This window comes from Trachinotus anak, unplaced genomic scaffold (genome assembly GCF_046630095.1).
Source record: "Trachinotus anak isolate AG129_WGS33_773 ecotype Australia unplaced genomic scaffold, CSIRO_AGI_Tana_v1 ptg000009l, whole genome shotgun sequence".
NCBI lineage: Eukaryota > Metazoa > Chordata > Actinopteri > Carangiformes > Carangidae > Trachinotus > Trachinotus anak.
In genome coordinates this window covers 11,440,126-11,456,393 of record NW_027273860.1, presented here as the reverse complement: position 1 = coordinate 11,456,393, position 16,268 = coordinate 11,440,126, and the positions used below count along the sequence as shown (strand labels likewise).

The 16,268-nt window shown below is 42.3% G+C and overlaps 1 protein-coding gene across 1 annotated transcript in view; it reads left to right on the top strand.

The window, feature by feature from the left end:
* The window catches only part of jph1a (junctophilin 1a), a 32,021-nt gene extending 16,465 nt beyond the window's left edge, over nucleotides 1-15,556 (top strand). Inside the window, exons 4-7 of the mRNA XM_071485323.1 lie at nucleotides 4,223-4,341; nucleotides 11,628-12,361; nucleotides 12,818-12,914; nucleotides 13,101-15,556. Of these exons, the coding sequence (XP_071341424.1) occupies nucleotides 4,223-4,341; nucleotides 11,628-12,361; nucleotides 12,818-12,898 (934 nt within the window). The 3' untranslated portion in view covers nucleotides 12,899-12,914; nucleotides 13,101-15,556. The remainder of the gene's footprint in view (nucleotides 1-4,222; nucleotides 4,342-11,627; nucleotides 12,362-12,817; nucleotides 12,915-13,100) is intronic.
* Nucleotides 15,557-16,268: the final 712 nt, after the last annotated feature.

The following is a 16,268-nucleotide window of genomic DNA, read 5'->3' as shown; positions in this document are numbered from 1 at the left end:
AAGCTAAGGCCTACGTGCTAATTTGTGCAGACTTTCTGTGATATTTTGTGCTGCTGCTTTGGACCTGGGGAGTGTCTGGGCAAGATACAGGGCAGCAATTTCTGTTTATGTATAATATCCTTCCACAAAGCAGATCTGCGCACTCAGAGCAGGAGCATCACCGCCCAAATGGAGTGTGTTTCTTGAAATATGACTCTTGCTGTATAGTAGTAGTTTTCTCTTGGTCGTGAGCGATGAAAGAGAGTGATGGAGTTTGAAAAGCAAGATTGTTGGTGCTGATGTTTACCACCGACAAGGTCAAGACTCATCTTCTACCTTATTATATACTGTGCCAGTCAGCATTCCAGTTACCAAGCTTGGAACAAGGGGGAGGGGGAACGGGTCAGTGTGATGGAGGAAGGAAGACGAGGACAAGAGAAAGGGGTAGAGGGGACGAAGAAGAGAAGGCGAGGGTGCAGAACTGTGTCAGCATATGTGAGGGGAGATTCCTCAAATAGGCCATAGCCTGGGGAGTGATGGACTGAAGCTTCACTTAAGGGAATTTACACACACACGACACACAATCACACACAACAGGCGCATCGCGCAAATATACACATACTGTATCCTGCGGGAGGCCAAGGTATGACAAACCTTAAAGGAGGATGCACCGTGCCTCATGGGAGCGAGGGTTTGAAATTTAACCCTAAAGTAAAATTAGAGAGGCTGAGATGCATGCCTCAGCAGTTCTAAATATCCAAGAGTCTTCAGAGAGGCAATCTGTCTCACACTCTGTCTCTCTCTCTCTCTCTCTCTCTCTCCCTAATTCCGTCTTTCTCTCCTTTCCATTTCCATACCATATCCCTTTTTGTTTTTCTCACCATCATCCTCTATGTCAAACACACACACACACACACACACACACACACACACACGCACACAGGCACACATTCCACAGAGAGAGAGAGCGTCCGCCACACTGGCTGCCAAACTGACTCAACACTTTCCACACAATTCATTTGTCACAGTAATGAAACAGCCATGGATCTCACCGGCCCTTCATCAATCTCATCTCTTAAATGCAGCTTCAGTCTAAAAGGATTTGCTACAAAGTCTTTGCTCTCTTCTGCACTCTCTCCAAATTTGTGGGCGTGTGTGTGCGTGTGTGTGCTCGCATGTGTGTGTGTGTGTTTGTGTTCGTGTGATATTTGCATTTGTGCCAACAGGTGCGTTTATGGATTCAAATACCTTGATTTGCTTGGACCCATCCCCAGCACTCAACCAGACTGGAGCGCCTGCAGAGCCCCAAACTAGACGTGAACAGGTGTTGCTTTATATTCAGAGGCAGATCGGCCTCAAGTAGGGAGGCTGCAGACAGTCTGACAAGTTATAAAACTTAAAATCTTTCCAAAGGTCAACCATGAGCTTGCATATTGTTGTTTACCTGCACTTTTTGCCTTTAATGTTTTCAACAAGACAATTCAAAAGATAATTACACCTGAACAGGCTCATGTCTTTGAATATGATTTGTCTGTTTGTCAGAGGACAATGTGTCCCTGTAATTGATAGGATGGTGCTGTACATATTAGGCCGATCACACGTACGACTCCTGCAACCAGTGTCTTTTTTTATTAACAATAGATTAAATCAGTTCTTATGATATAATGGAGTCATTCATTATATCAATCACCTAACTTGGCAACTGCCCTTAGCTGTAGGAAGCATTTTATCAACTTTCAGCTCATTGTTTTGTTTTTACAGCCATTACTGTGTGATTCACTCCGACAGTTCTCGTCAGCGGGCAGCTATTAAACCCACCGTATGCTCTCTGCCGCCAAACGGCACAACATTAGCAGCTAGCTCGTGGACATAGTGTAGCATGTAGCAGCTAACGAGCCATATATTTCCCTCAGGACTTGGTGGCAGCTAAGACAGAGCTAAAAGGAGAGTGAATATTGGATGGTGGAATGTGTCAGGGTTGAGCTCTAGTTGGATGAAAATAAGGTAAAATGTAGTGATGTTAAGAGGAAAACCAACCAACTCTTCCGTCTCTCCGCTCCACATGCCCATGTTTTCTCGCCTTCCATTTCACTCTCCTCTTGTCCCACTGTCACACCTCTGCCCCCATCATTCTCTGCCTATCACCTCCCACCAGCAGACATCCTGTCTGGGAACAGTCTACATCGCTTCCTGAGTCTGCCTGTGACTTAATGCCCAGTCTACCTAAAGGGAACTGTTAAGATCCTTAGAATATGTCATGGGCATACTGTATACATTTGTGGCGCATTCATGCCTCCTTTCACTTGGCTGCACATTTCACACATTTCAGAAATAGACACATGTATGTCCTTGATGTAGCATGTGTGGCAAGTGGACGTCTGAGGCATACATGTCAGTGGTGTGATGTAACTGGAATGCTTTAATGTCAGTTTTTGACATGAAGGGCTCTTAAGTAAGACCATGAAACTATTCGTGCCTTTAGCCACACCAGTCAAATTCCTAATTCGTGGAAAAAAAGCAAAGCTTTGTGTGTTACTGTTTTTAAATTCTTAAATCTGCAGCTGGTCAGTGGTTTCCAGAGGCTGTGCTGTTCGTAAACAGAGCCTGAGTGTGTCCTCTGTCCTGTCTGTGGGTGACGCAGGGACTTATTTCTAGAGAGGAAGCGGCCCATCTCTCCCGCCAGCATATGGCTCCTCATGCATTTTAATATCTCACTGTCCCAGCGCATCAAAAACAGGACAGCCCAGGGTCCAAGGACAGAGAAGTAGTCTGAAATAGAGACATCTGTCTGTTGGGGTCACTCTGCCAGAAAGACAGAGGGAGGGAGGAGAGGAGTGGAGATGCAGAGGGGAGGGGGGCAGAGCGGACACAGCGTCAATAGGCGGATGAAGAAGGATCGAAAAAAAAAACAGAGAGCATTGATTGAAAGAGAGACGAGATGGTGAAAGAAAGAGGGAGAGGAAGACGGATGAGTGGGGTTAAGCAGGGCATGAGGCACAGCTGTCAATACTTACAGTGATACTTGGACAACCCATCTGGTTCCTTATCTTCAGTGTTGCACTGTCATGTGTTGTTTGAGTATTTGCTGTCAGGTCTCCATTCACTATCTGTTCATACATAAGTGACTAATCTGCTGGCTTTAACTGATGCATGTCATATTGTTGCAGAATTAGGTCTTTTTTGAATTGAATCTGGTGGCAGCAGCAGGAAACATTCTCCCTTCTCAGTCCATACATGTTCTGCCTTTTTGTCCCAGGTGTCAGTATTTGTGTGCATGTGTGCAAGCATGTGAGCATATACAGTATCTCTTGGTGGAGTTTTCAAGGGATTTGTTAAGCAGGTCACCCCCCAATCTCTGTCTGTCTCACCATGGTACGCACCCATAATACCTCTCAGTGCTAATGCTAAGCTCACATTGATCCCAAAACACATTACTCTTCTGCCTTTTCATTTTTGAGTTCAGCAGATGTGGATGCAAGCCTTTCTTATGCTGGTGCTCAGACATGACTATATTTTTTATTTTTTATTTATATATTTATTTTTATTATATAATTATATATATATATATATATATATATATATATATGGTCATACAGCAGGATTTCACCTTCCAAAGGGAATAACTCCCACAGGCCTTAAAAGAAATTTTCTTTGAAATTTTTGTTTTTATTGTTCCAAATTATTGCATTATTTTTGCTTTATGCAATATCAGCCAAATCAAAGAATTGTGTTTTAATTTGTTTTTTAAGATATGATATGATATGATATGATATGATATGATATGATATGATATGATATATGTGTGTTTACGTGTGTGTATGCGCCTTTGGGGCACTGCTCCCTTGTGGTCCAGCTGCAGTGCAGCAGTGCCACACTCCAGAATGGATTAAGGTCTTGCTTGGATGTGGCTGTGCTCCATTTGGAAAATCAGGATTTGGATTTGAGATAGACGCACAAGGGGGGGCCTTACGTTATCCCTAAGAGGGACAGGCTGAGTGATACAGCTCAAAGATGAAGCGGGAGATGAAGGGATGGAGGAGGAGCAAGAAAGAGAAAAAGAAAGCAGAGGGAAGCTGTTCTGTCAGCTGTGATGATGAGGGAAAGTGTCATGAACGACATGTTAGCACACACAGTCACAAACCTTTATACTGACTTATTATAGAAAAATGTCACATATGTGGTTTCCATCCTGCTTTTAATTTTTACCTCTATTCAACTTTAATGTCTGTTTGTGTTTCTCCAGAACGGCCCATGCTAGGACAAAAAGCGAGGCTGCAGACCAGGCCGCTGTCTCTGCTGTGCACGACTCTGAAATTGCCCGGGCCGTTGCTAGGGAGCTTTCCCCCAACTTCTACCAACCAGGTAACCTTTAAGGACAAGCCTCTGTACACAACACATCTCTGTGTTTTGTAAAGCATGTTCCTATAGTGGCAAAAGGGTGGACACCACACAGCCTCAGGGAGAATATGTGCTCATCAAATAGCTGAAATGTTAGTCACTCTTCATACTTAAGCACCATCTCAATAACTTAGACTGCAGGTGCACTGGAGGGTTGAGAAGGTCAGATGTGTTCACTGCACTTTGTGAAATACAACACTTTGACTATTTCAAGTGGCTAAATTTGTGTGAATGTTTGACAAGCTATGCACACAAGAATACTTATATTTCTAGACAAGGTTTTCAGACATTACAGACATTACAGCCATTGCTAAGGCTATTGCAGGGTCCTTGAGGGAGCCTTTAACACGTGAGTGGTTCACCCCCATCACTGCTATTATTACTACTACTATTTATCCAGCCAAGCTACTCTGAAATCCCCCCTAACCTCCATTATCCCTTTTGTTAGCTACGGCATCCTCAAGCAAATGATTTGTCCATTCAAACCATATTGTTAGGGATTGGGTAACTGGTAAGGGGTTGGTTACTTTGTATGAATAATGATGTTTGCACAGTTTTAGAGTTGTTTACATGGGTTTGTGTCTGAGTCAGTAATGAGCTTGTTCTGGGTGTACAAAAGCGTAGGGGTTTGGTGTTCCAGGACTGTAATCGAAGACTAGAGGTATTGAGGATGATTTCTAACGCCACAATGGAGGACTGTGTTTGTGCTGAGACAAAGCAGAGCCTGCTTGAAGCAGACTACTGTATTCTGGATAGAAGGCTTGTCTTTGCTCTCAAAGAGCCGTTGTAACAGCTCTGAAATACTTTCTAAAATTTGCTTGCTTTAAAATCTGCAAAAAAAAAAAGTGTGAAAGCAAAAGGTTTTTACAGGTATTTCAGTGGTGGTGAACGAAACCTACTAAGGGCTCCAGCTGCTAATACCAAGCCGTTCTCATCTTTCCTCTGCCTGAAGGTTTAACGGGCACTCTGCCATACTATACAGCAGCTCATAGGGTAGGCTGTTGACTCAACTCTGTTTAGTTCATTTACTAGGTAAGCTGAGTTTTACAAGGCAATGCTGGACATACAATACTGCATAAAGTTTGAGATCCTTTTTGGTTAAAGAGCAGCGCACCAGGTAGGTGCAGAGGTGGAGCGCAAGGACACAGAGAAGGCAATATTAGAACTATTAATATATGACCTATTAACATTTTTGACTGTGCATTGACTCATTTTTTGCATTGCTGGTTGATTCTGGTTGTATTTTCTAGGACACCTCAGTCAAGCATTCATCCACAGTATTTGGTTGTAGGTTTGAATTAATTTCAGACTGTGTTACAGTTTCTATTTGCTGGATAGGCTCAATTAATATTGCTCATAAAGGTTGGAGGAGAGGAAATGCTAGGTCATACCGTTTTCTGTTTATTTTTATTTGCAGTGTAAGATGTATACCAGCCTCGCCTCTTTCAGTGTGTGTAATATATTTAGGCCTATGAGCTAGCCGACCTTGGGCCTTAGCCAAAGGCCACCACAAAATAGTGGGTGACAAATAGATTGACAATGGGACCCATTCAAGCATGTCCCACCACTAAGCCGCAGAAATGACCAGCCTGGCCCAGAGACATCCTGCGGCTTGTTTGTGTTGTGGAAAACAGTGGTAATGCTTGGCCTGCAGGGTGATCTCTGGTTTCCAAGTCTGTTCGGAGAGTGTTCTTGCCTTATAAGTCAGATCATGAATGAGAGAGTGGCTGATGTCATAATAATGTGCAGCGCAGGGCGACATCTGAGCCGCAGCGTTTAAACGTTCGGTTACGTAAGCATATGTCTGGTAAGCCTTTGCTAAGCCAGACAGGGACCTGTAATAAGCCAAATATATTCCATACTTTGATTTTTGATTTAGTTTATGAAAGTTAGTGTTCGTCAAAACTTTGTCAAGTTTTATATTATGTAATTTAGATCCAGAATATACAGTAAGACCAGTTAGGGGAACTACTTGTGTGTTTATTGCTGATTCACAGTTTGTCCTGTGGCTGGTTATATCATGTTTGAGTGTAAACAATTTCCCCTATTCGCACCATCCTGGCAAAATAACTGCTGGTGGAGAAAAAATGTACTGTGTGCTGTGTGCTGCGAAAAAAAATGCACAAAGTCACTGTAGAATCAAGTTTTTTCTATGTTGATCACCTTGTCTGTCCAAATATTACACTTGGACTAACTCATTCAATCCGGGTCCCCAGCATTAAAAAGCATTTGTGTGACTTTCCCGAACTAATCTGCACCGCTTCCTCAATGTCTACCTCTACAGTGGAAATATTCTCACTTACCCCTCTTCCCTCAGCTTCTAATAAGTCCTCTAGGGCAACAACCAGGGGTCTAAAACCCTTGTTGTTTGTAATTGGCGTTTCAGACTCATAGCAGATTATCACCCAGACTGGGAGTGTACACTTCAAAAGGGAAAAGAGGGTCACAGGGAACGGGACCCTGACCTTTATGATTGGTTCACACACAGCACCCTGGAGGGGGAGCAGCAAGGGTTAGGTGGGCGTGGCCTGCGGGCATGACGTTAATTGGGCTATATTTGGTGCTGATGTGAACTCACTGGAGTCTAATGGAGACATAGCTGAAATCCTTACGCACTGAGAGGAGCTCACCCCCAGGCTAGGTCCTCTCCGGGGCTGTCGGAGAGCACCTGTCCCTTCCTTCAGCCGGTTGTGTCGGGGGAGGGTGTTGGATGGTGGCAGGTTGGGTGGTGGTGGGGGGCCCAGCAGGGATCCCGCTCTGGGCTCTGCCCTGTTTGACCCACTCAAGGTACACTCAGACCAGGTGGAACCATAAAAGCCTGGACCTGTCAGGGCTGACAACCAGACATGAGCAGGTGCTGCTTTGTATTCATGGCAGCAGGTGTCGAGGTGTACGTTTCAGGACATTAGTTCAACTCAAGTTATTCTGAAACTTCTTAATACTTTCAAGGATACAGAGTATAAAGTATGTTCTCCAAACAGACTTCAAAAGTACCACTGTTAAAAAACATAAGATTGATGGGATATAACCATCAGCCCTGTATAATAGAAGCAAAAGTTCAGTCCTAAATTCTCACTGCATGAAGAGAGTGTCACTTTTTGTACTGTACGTGGGAAAAAAGTAGATCAGAGTTGTGTAAAAAGGAGACTTCCGATTAGCACAAAGAAGCCATTTTATGTTTTAAACATGGTGCCTATTTCCAAATATGCGGATGTATTGATATCCATTGCATGTTGTGGATGGAGAAGGTCCACTAACTCTCTGGTGTTTGCTGCCGCTTCCTCATCCAGGTTTGGCTCCTTTCACGCATATCGCATCTATCAATTACATGTCAGTCCATGTTCGTCTTCGCATGTGGCCACTTACAAACAAAGGACAATAAGACAATGATTACACAGACCATGGGACATGCTTTATCTGCATGTGTGTGTATCAGTGCAAATGTATGTGAGTATATGTGCATGCTACAGTGGTAGATGTAAACTGGGCAAACAATGACCCCCCCCACCCTCCCACCCCCCACCCATCTGCCAGTGTGAGTAGGAGTAGGAAAGAGAAAATCTAAAAAAGCAACAAATTGAGTCTTGAATCTTAAATTAAAAAAAAAAAGTGTACAGAACATGCTGAGACCACAACCCACAGAACAGATTAATACATGTATAATACAATGTATGAATAATGGAATGTGTATCAAATAGTTTAAAAGAAATGGCATCATAAACAAAGAATGCAAACCAGGAAAATGTAAATGCTTATCACTTTCACTCGGAAGACATGTTACTTATTATATTTGTCATACAGACAGCATGAAACACGAATACAAACAGCTTGCCGTAGGAAATGACTGATGACTGCTCTGTGCATCTGACAAGGATGTAAAGGCAAGACCTGTCATCATTCACATAGTAACAACAGCCTCGGGTCAGTGTTTGATTGTCAGTATGTCATGGAAAACAAGATTCAAATTGGTGGGAAAAAATTTTATTGAAAAAGATGGATGGATGCCCTTTGAACTTTGGGGTTCAGAGGATTAGATTATAACCTACTGTCCCCTTTGGATCTCCACCTGAATCCAGTCTGATGCACAGTGGCAGCAGATGTGATAACCACACTTACTGTACTCTCCCCCCGTTACACACACACACACACACATGCACACACGCACGCATGGACGCACATACTGAGGTCCCATTGAAGCTCCCTTCTCGTTACTGCTGTTTGTCTCATATTAAGGTCAGTTGGGGTTAGGCTGAGACTTAAACAGCCTATCCACTGCGTTTTGTGTGAGTATATGATCATGTGTGTGTGTGTGTGTGTGTGTGTGCGCGCACATGTGTCAGCGTGTGTGTTTTGTAAAGAGTGCACTGGAGCAGAAAATGTGCTATGGATTAACATCAACAGAACTGGCAACCTGCAGCTTAAACAAAAGCTTGTATTCCAATAACCACAAAGAGACAATGACGAGGTTAGAAGAAACAGACACAGTGTATTTTACAGCTGAACTTGTATTGTTAAGAATAAAGTTTTTTATATATCCTCGTAATTTAAATTTGACAAAAACAAATTTCTACAAATGCTGAAATTCTTATCTTTATTTTTTGCTTATTTGGGTTTGTGTTGAGTATTTATGTCTTGGTCATGACTAATTCTATCCCTGGCCTATTTTAGTGACCCTCTTTAGAAGGCTGCAGACTCAGCCCACTTGATCAATGTTCAGATGAAAGAAACACCACAGCCATTTGGGTAATTGAGCCCCACTACATGTTCCAGCTGACCTGACAGGATTCCTTGGTGGAGTACCTCTAATAAATCTCCACTCACTCGTCACAACAGGAGCTGCACGTGCTCAAATATCAACAAAACAACCACACATGAGTCCAAATAATTTGGAACCTTCAAATATCAGAATATGTGTTTTGCAGCTTCCCAGTATATGCTAAAACAATGCAGCACTCTAATTTGACTGCATGAATTCTGGGGGTTTGTGGAATTGAACACGGCTGCAGAAGTGTAGTGGAGGTCCCGTGTGAGTCTGAGACTCGGGGTCATTTTAGTGCCGAGAACCATCCAGAAATTGCCTGGAAGCCCTCGCTGGAATCTGTCCCCAAACAGAGTGAAATTGCTTGGGCCCGCCCATGAAGCCCTAACTCTTATTGAGTTATGGTGTGAAATTAAGCTTGGCAGATATATTAAGCCCCGCAGATGTTCAAATGTCCCCCCATCGCTTTGTAGTGGGTCTTATTGGTTGTGGCAGTTATGAAACAAATTAGGAATGCCATGCAGCTGAAAAATACTCTGGGCTTATACGTACTGAGGCCCAAAAGATTACGCGGTAAGGCCGTTTACGCTGCTGTGGGATTGGATACACTTGTTCCCTTCTGGATTTGATGTTTGCATAATTGTTCCTAGAAGTGATAAGTGGGAAATCTAAATCAATATTAATTCTTTTCCTTTGAATCACAGTGTGCAGACTTCATAGGGCACCTATGTATACGTATACTTTAGGAGGTATCTTCTTTGGCGTATCCTTTGACTTGATCTCACAGATGAACCCTTTCCCAGACCAAATAACTCCATCAATGCTGAATGCACCAACGTGAATACATTAGACTCAGATCGCCTTGCACCGACTGAGCATATAGTATCTAATAGGGGTGAATTAGGCAAAAAATGAAGCAGTTTTAACATTAAAGATAAGTTGTCTGTCTTCAAAAAATATAAAATCAATTGTCTCTATAATTCATACATTTTGCTATTTCATATTGGCTATATGAGATGCAGAGGATCCTTTTCTGCTCATACCATCTGATGTACTTCAAACAAAGCACCATTGTCCCTGTCTTAGTCACTCTGACACCGTCTAATTTAGGCAAAGTGAAAAAAAAAAAAAACAGGCAAACAAAGAGCCCGATGTCTCCAATAAATATTAATTCAGTACAGAACAAAAGGACAGATGAAGTGTCATTTTTCTCACATAGAAAGGGACATTTACATTCAGATTCAGGCTTTATTGTTCACACATTAGAGGACCTAATGTCCATAATGAAAATCCAAAGCACAGACAGGACATTAGTCCATAAAATCCTGATGGAGAGAAAGAAAGGACGTAGCAAGCAGGATAAGCTTCCCCAGACAAAAAGGGGCGTCGTTGCTCCTTAGGTCGACTCTTTATCTATACAGCCATGTTGGTTGGATGCTGACAACTGACAAGGGCCTTTCCAGAAAAACAACATACTGATAAAAGAGAATGACTGATGATAAAGATGAGCCTGCAGAGAGGCTTCCTTTGTGAAACGGTGTTTGTGACCCTGCATTAATCAGTCTATTTCTCTCTCTCTCTCTCTCTCTCTCTCTCTCTACTTCTCTCCCTCCATCCTTTAGTCTTTATAGAATGATTGCATATATAATGTTGATTCATGAATATTTTATGTGAAAGTTACTGTGCTTAGGGCCAGCTTTAGCTTAAATCTAGCTCTCAGTGCCACAGTCTGGTCAGGGAGGATGGATAGGAAATAAGGGTGCTCTGTTCTTCAAACTGTTCTTGAAATTTCAGAGGAGCGTTAGCATTGCTTCAGCGTTTGGTAATCTCATGTGTCATCATTGAGTAGGCCTGAACCTCAGATAACTATCTTAAGAGGGCATTTGAGAGTCGGTGTATGTCAGTGTATGCGTGAGCAAGGCAGGCATTAGCACTAAATTGTGCCTCTCATGTTTTATCATTACACTTGAGTCAACACTTACCGCTATTTTGAAGGTATTTCCAAGATCCTTAAATAAATTGTTCAACATGTTGCAAAATGCCCTTTGCTTTTTTGCCAGCTAGACTAGAAAATAGATAGCACTCACATGTCTGTACGATATGATGCTAGAGCACGAGGCCAGTTAGCTTAGCATAGGAAACAGGAAACAGTTAGCCTGGCTCTGTGCAAAGGTTACAAAACCCAGCATCTACCTGTACCTGTAAAGCTCAGTAATAAGCACATTGTATCCCATTAATTTAATCTGTACAAAAGCGGTGTGGCTGCGTGCTTGGGAAATACAGTCTTTCTCCACCAACTCCCGAACCTGGAGAGACTTTACCTACAAGAGACATCTTGTAGGTAAGCAAGAAGCTGCAGTCAAATCAGAAACTACATCTTTGCTCTGTGACTTGAATGAAGCGATAATACATGAGAGGCAGATGCAGGTGTACAGGTGTATCAGTGGATTATGTGTTATTTCAATGTGTGTCCCCTGTCTCGACTCTGCAGGACCTGACTATGTGAAACAACAGTTCAAGGAGCCTGTGGAGGTTAAGGAGGTCCCCGTTGAAAAGAAGGACAACTCCCCGAGAGATTCTCCCCACTTCTACCGCAAAGGTACAACTCCTCCCCACTCCCCTGTGACCAGTCCTGGAGCCACACCTCCCCCCTCGCCTCACTCCAGCAAGAAGAAAGGTCAGGTCACCAACAGCACTAGCCGCAAAACCAGTAAAGAGGAAAAACCCTCCCGCAAGACAAGCAAAGAAGAGAAGTCAAGTCATAAGGCCAGCAAGGATGAGCGGTCTAGTCGAAAGCTGAGTAAAGAAGAGAGGCAGTCCGTCACTGATGGTCCCAAAAGTTCTCATGTGCATATCGATGCTCCACCTAAACCTGCTAAAGTTCAGCAGCCCGCCCCAGCATCTGCTCCCCCTCCACAGCCTCCTGCAATTCCAGTCAACGGCCAGCTCCACACCGAGTACCACAGTTATTATGTCAAGACCCCTACAAGAATCAAACCTCCCCCGGACCCTGAGGAGGATCTAGAGGAAGAGCCCAGTGCCCTGGCCCTGGCACGTATGCCCCCACAGCCCCCTAGGTCTTTCAGTACCCCCACTCCTAAACCAGCCTCCATACGGGAGAACAAGAGTGACCAGAAACTCAGGAAGCAAGATTCCCTAAAGCCAAAGAGCCTCGCAGATACAAAGAAAGCCAGTATGGAGATTGCAGAAAGCACAGAAGAAACAGTGAGTATCAGTGATAGGACATGAAAAAAAGGTTTTGAAATAATTAGTTTGACATTTTAGGAAATACATGTACTCGCTGTCTTGCCAATGAGGGGTTGGATACCACCCACCCTCATCTCTGTACAGAAAATATCTGCTCAATCAACACATTAAATCTCACATGTTTAAATGGAAAAAGGAAATGTGTAAAACATCAGTTCAAATCAATACCATTCTCTCTCTACTCTTCCAGTCTTGCTTCACATTTATCATACAAATAAGACAGTGGTATTAGTCTCCTCTTTTGTCAAGACAGCGTATTATATGTAGTGTCAATATATTCTTTTAATAGTAGTTCTTTCTATTCAAATGTTTCTTAATAACCATGATTTGTGAACTCACTTGAGACACAGGCAGATCTTTTGATGTTGCTGTTGATGTTATATCTGATATTTATCATGATGTTATCTTTTGCAGGGTCCCAACTCGATCCTTGTTGCTATGGTAATGCTGTTGAATATTGGCCTTGCAATTATATTTGTCCATTTTCTGACATGATGATGCAGTTTCTCTGGTAAGTTCCTGTCTTTTTCCAGACACTTTTTACTCATGTATAAAATTGAATAAGGAGCACACACACTGTGATTTTTCTTAAGATGAATCTGCCCTTTTTACTTGTCTTGTGCGTGCTGTGCCACAATGTGTGTCTGCAGTGTAACAAGCAGCCATTTAAATCCAAACAAACTGTTTTATGTTGCAGTGAAACCATGGCAACCGGTACAGTTGCATCGCCGGCCTTGAAAAATGAAAATGGCGCCAGTGGGACACGGGGATGGCCGTAGGTAGGGAATCAGCGTGACACCGAAGAGAATTGGGAGGAAGGCATCACTAACACCAACCTGTCATGGGCCTTCTATGGGGCCAGCCCCGTGAATTAGCACTCCTTTGGCTTCTCTAAAAGCTGAAATGAAAGGTGAAATGTCATGTCTAGTGAGTTAAAAAAAAAAAAAAAAATTAAAAATGCAATCAAACATACACAGTCTGAAAAAAGAAGTAATTGAAACCCACACGTGTGCTGATCCAAGCACTAGTCTCTATAGCCCACTCCCACTGCCTTGGCAGAGATAACGGTGGGCTGATGGACTTTGCTGGAAGAGTGTGGAGATGCACTTTTAGATGATGGGAGCAAACAGCTGCCTTTCTATTTTGCCATCTGACGTTTTGATGGGGAGATGTGAGCCCGGCGGCCGGGTGGGGGAGAGGAGGAGGACAGTCGCAGTGGGAGCGTGCTCGGGTGTTCGGAGCGTTTTCTGGGCTTCACACCACTCTTGCAACAGGAAACTGGGCACGGCCGTTGCCAGCAGTCAGTGCTAGCACGGTCACTAGCCAGTCTTACTCGGTTAACCCAGTCATCACCGCAGCTTACTCGAGCTCCGTCCATTGTTACCCAGGATACACTGCTTTAAAACACTCCCCATGCATGGTACAGTTTTAACATTTTGTTTTTGTTTGTTTTCTGTTCTATTGTAGCATTTTTTTTTGTTCATTGTTGTTCTCTGAATGTTGGTTACCTGCAGTCATACGCTTGTAGTTGAAAAGAAAATTTCTCATCTCAGAATGAGTAAATAAATTTGTTTTCCCTTTTATTTTGAAATTTTACTCATTTTACTAATTTTACTCATTTCTGAGTTGTAATTTGACATTACACATTCATGTTACTGAAAGTGCAATATGTTTTATTTTTACAAAGGAAAGCTTATAGTATATTTTGCCAGAAAAAGGTGGTTGTACTATTATAAAAATCCTATGTTCCATTTATTTGGTCAAACTCTCACAATTTCAATATGCTGGATTGGAGAGTGTTGATTACCAGCTGACATTGTGTTTGAAAAGGGGGTTGAGAGTGAAGTAGCAAATGTCTTATGTTATTTATTAAATCAGATGGAAGATAATTTCATGCCTCAGCCATTTTGCTTGAATTTCTTCATTCTATTCTTTGCTTTCATTGTTTTGATATACCACTGAGATGCAAAGATGCAGTTCACACAGCTGCTTCTGTTGGCCCAGCAGCGCTTGCGTGCTTATGAGACTGGATCAGGACAGTCTTGTGGAATTTATTCAAGTTGAGGCCATGGGGAATGTGGCACCAGGGAGAAGGAGAGATGCCTTTAAAAGTCTTTAAAGATCTACTGTTTACCTCAGAAAAAGATGAGGAAGGTGGGAGGGAAGAGATGCCATCCTTGTCTTAACTTTGTTGTGTGGGGATACTCTGACTGTTGTCATCAACTGAGTCATGCTTTTAACTTGCCTCATCATAGCTGTTTGTAGTCTTTGTTGCAGGTATGGCATGAGTTTCTTTAATTTTAAAAGTGGTTATTTATATGGTTGACATTTACTGTCATCACCACGAAGATTAATTATTTATTCATTGTACAACTGATGTGTTTGTGAACACTGGTCATTGTAAAAAAAGGGCTTTAATATGGCTATGGGTTTCTTTGCTGCAGTTCACTTTTGAAGTTCAACTCGACTACAGTAGATTTTCTGTTACAAAATGAGCAGCAGATTACATTTGGAGAATGCTTAAGGCAGTTAGATGTTTGCGAACTGTCCACATAACTACTAGAAAACTAACTACTGAAATCTATACAATAAAAGCAGACCAAGAAAATAAATTACTGAACAACATTAAATTGTTCACCCTGTCTTTGCCCTCTTTTTTTGTTTTTCTCTGTCTTCACATGAGCGTGGTGAAGACTGGAGTTTCAGAGGGTTTAACAGAACAGCCTGTTCATGGGATATTTTTTTGAGATGCAACATTGCATGTTGGAGACATTTATATATAGATTATTATATACTATTTGTAAGGATTTTTACAGAGCACAATCCAGAATCTGGTATGAGTTGGTATTTTTCTAACAATTTGCACACCTGTATTTTGACAATGAATATAACTTGTTTGTAATTGGTAATGTAATGCACATATGATAATGTTTGACAGTGGAAAAAGTACTTTATTTCTAATTGGTTGTACTGTATGTACCATTTGGGGATGTGAAAGGCAGATGTACTTGTTTGAGTATTTTAGGAAATAACGAGGAACTGCGGGAGACTTTTGATATCTCAAGGTTCATGTTACCCCACTGATTTGTGCAAAGTCTTTGGAGATGAAGTTATGTGTATAACAATAAAGATGTTATGCCTTGTTAAACTAAACTTTGTTTATTTCTGGTCTTTTTACACTCTTACACCACAGACACCACTAGAAGTCATGAATTGATATGATTTTTCTCAATAGATCAAAATAAATTACTCACTTAAGTGTTGACACAGTGTGAACATAATGTAAACATAATGCAAATAACAAACCACATCTACACAACAAACATTATTCCACAAAGACACTTATTAATGGATCATATACAGTGACACTGGCATAAAATGTACAGATGTATTTGAAATGATGGATGCAAGGATTTTCACTTGTCTTATAGGAATGTTTTAAATTCCAGTCTCATGTTCACTTCTATGCATCTCCAGGGTTCATCGTCTCATCTGTGCTTAGCCTCCTAGCAGCGATGGCCTCATGGTGACCTTCTCATAATGAGATCCGCAGGGAAAAGACCAGGCATGAAATCAAAGTATCTTCGTCGGGGTCTCACATTAGCAGCGAGAGCACAGGCAGGTGCCCCAGTTTGTCTTGGGTCAGTTTGTACTGTTTCCATTGCCGATCAGCCCTGGATTAGTGTAGAGTTACACCAGCGGCGGCACCTGCCTGGACTCAGCAACGCCATGTCATGCACTTGCTGTGCCCTCTGCCCTCACGCCAGCAGACACGGCAAAACCTGCAGGGAGTTTTCTCAGTTTGGCTGTCTGCAGAATTGATTAGAATAACAGTAACTTATTCATATTTAAATGTGTTTATTAT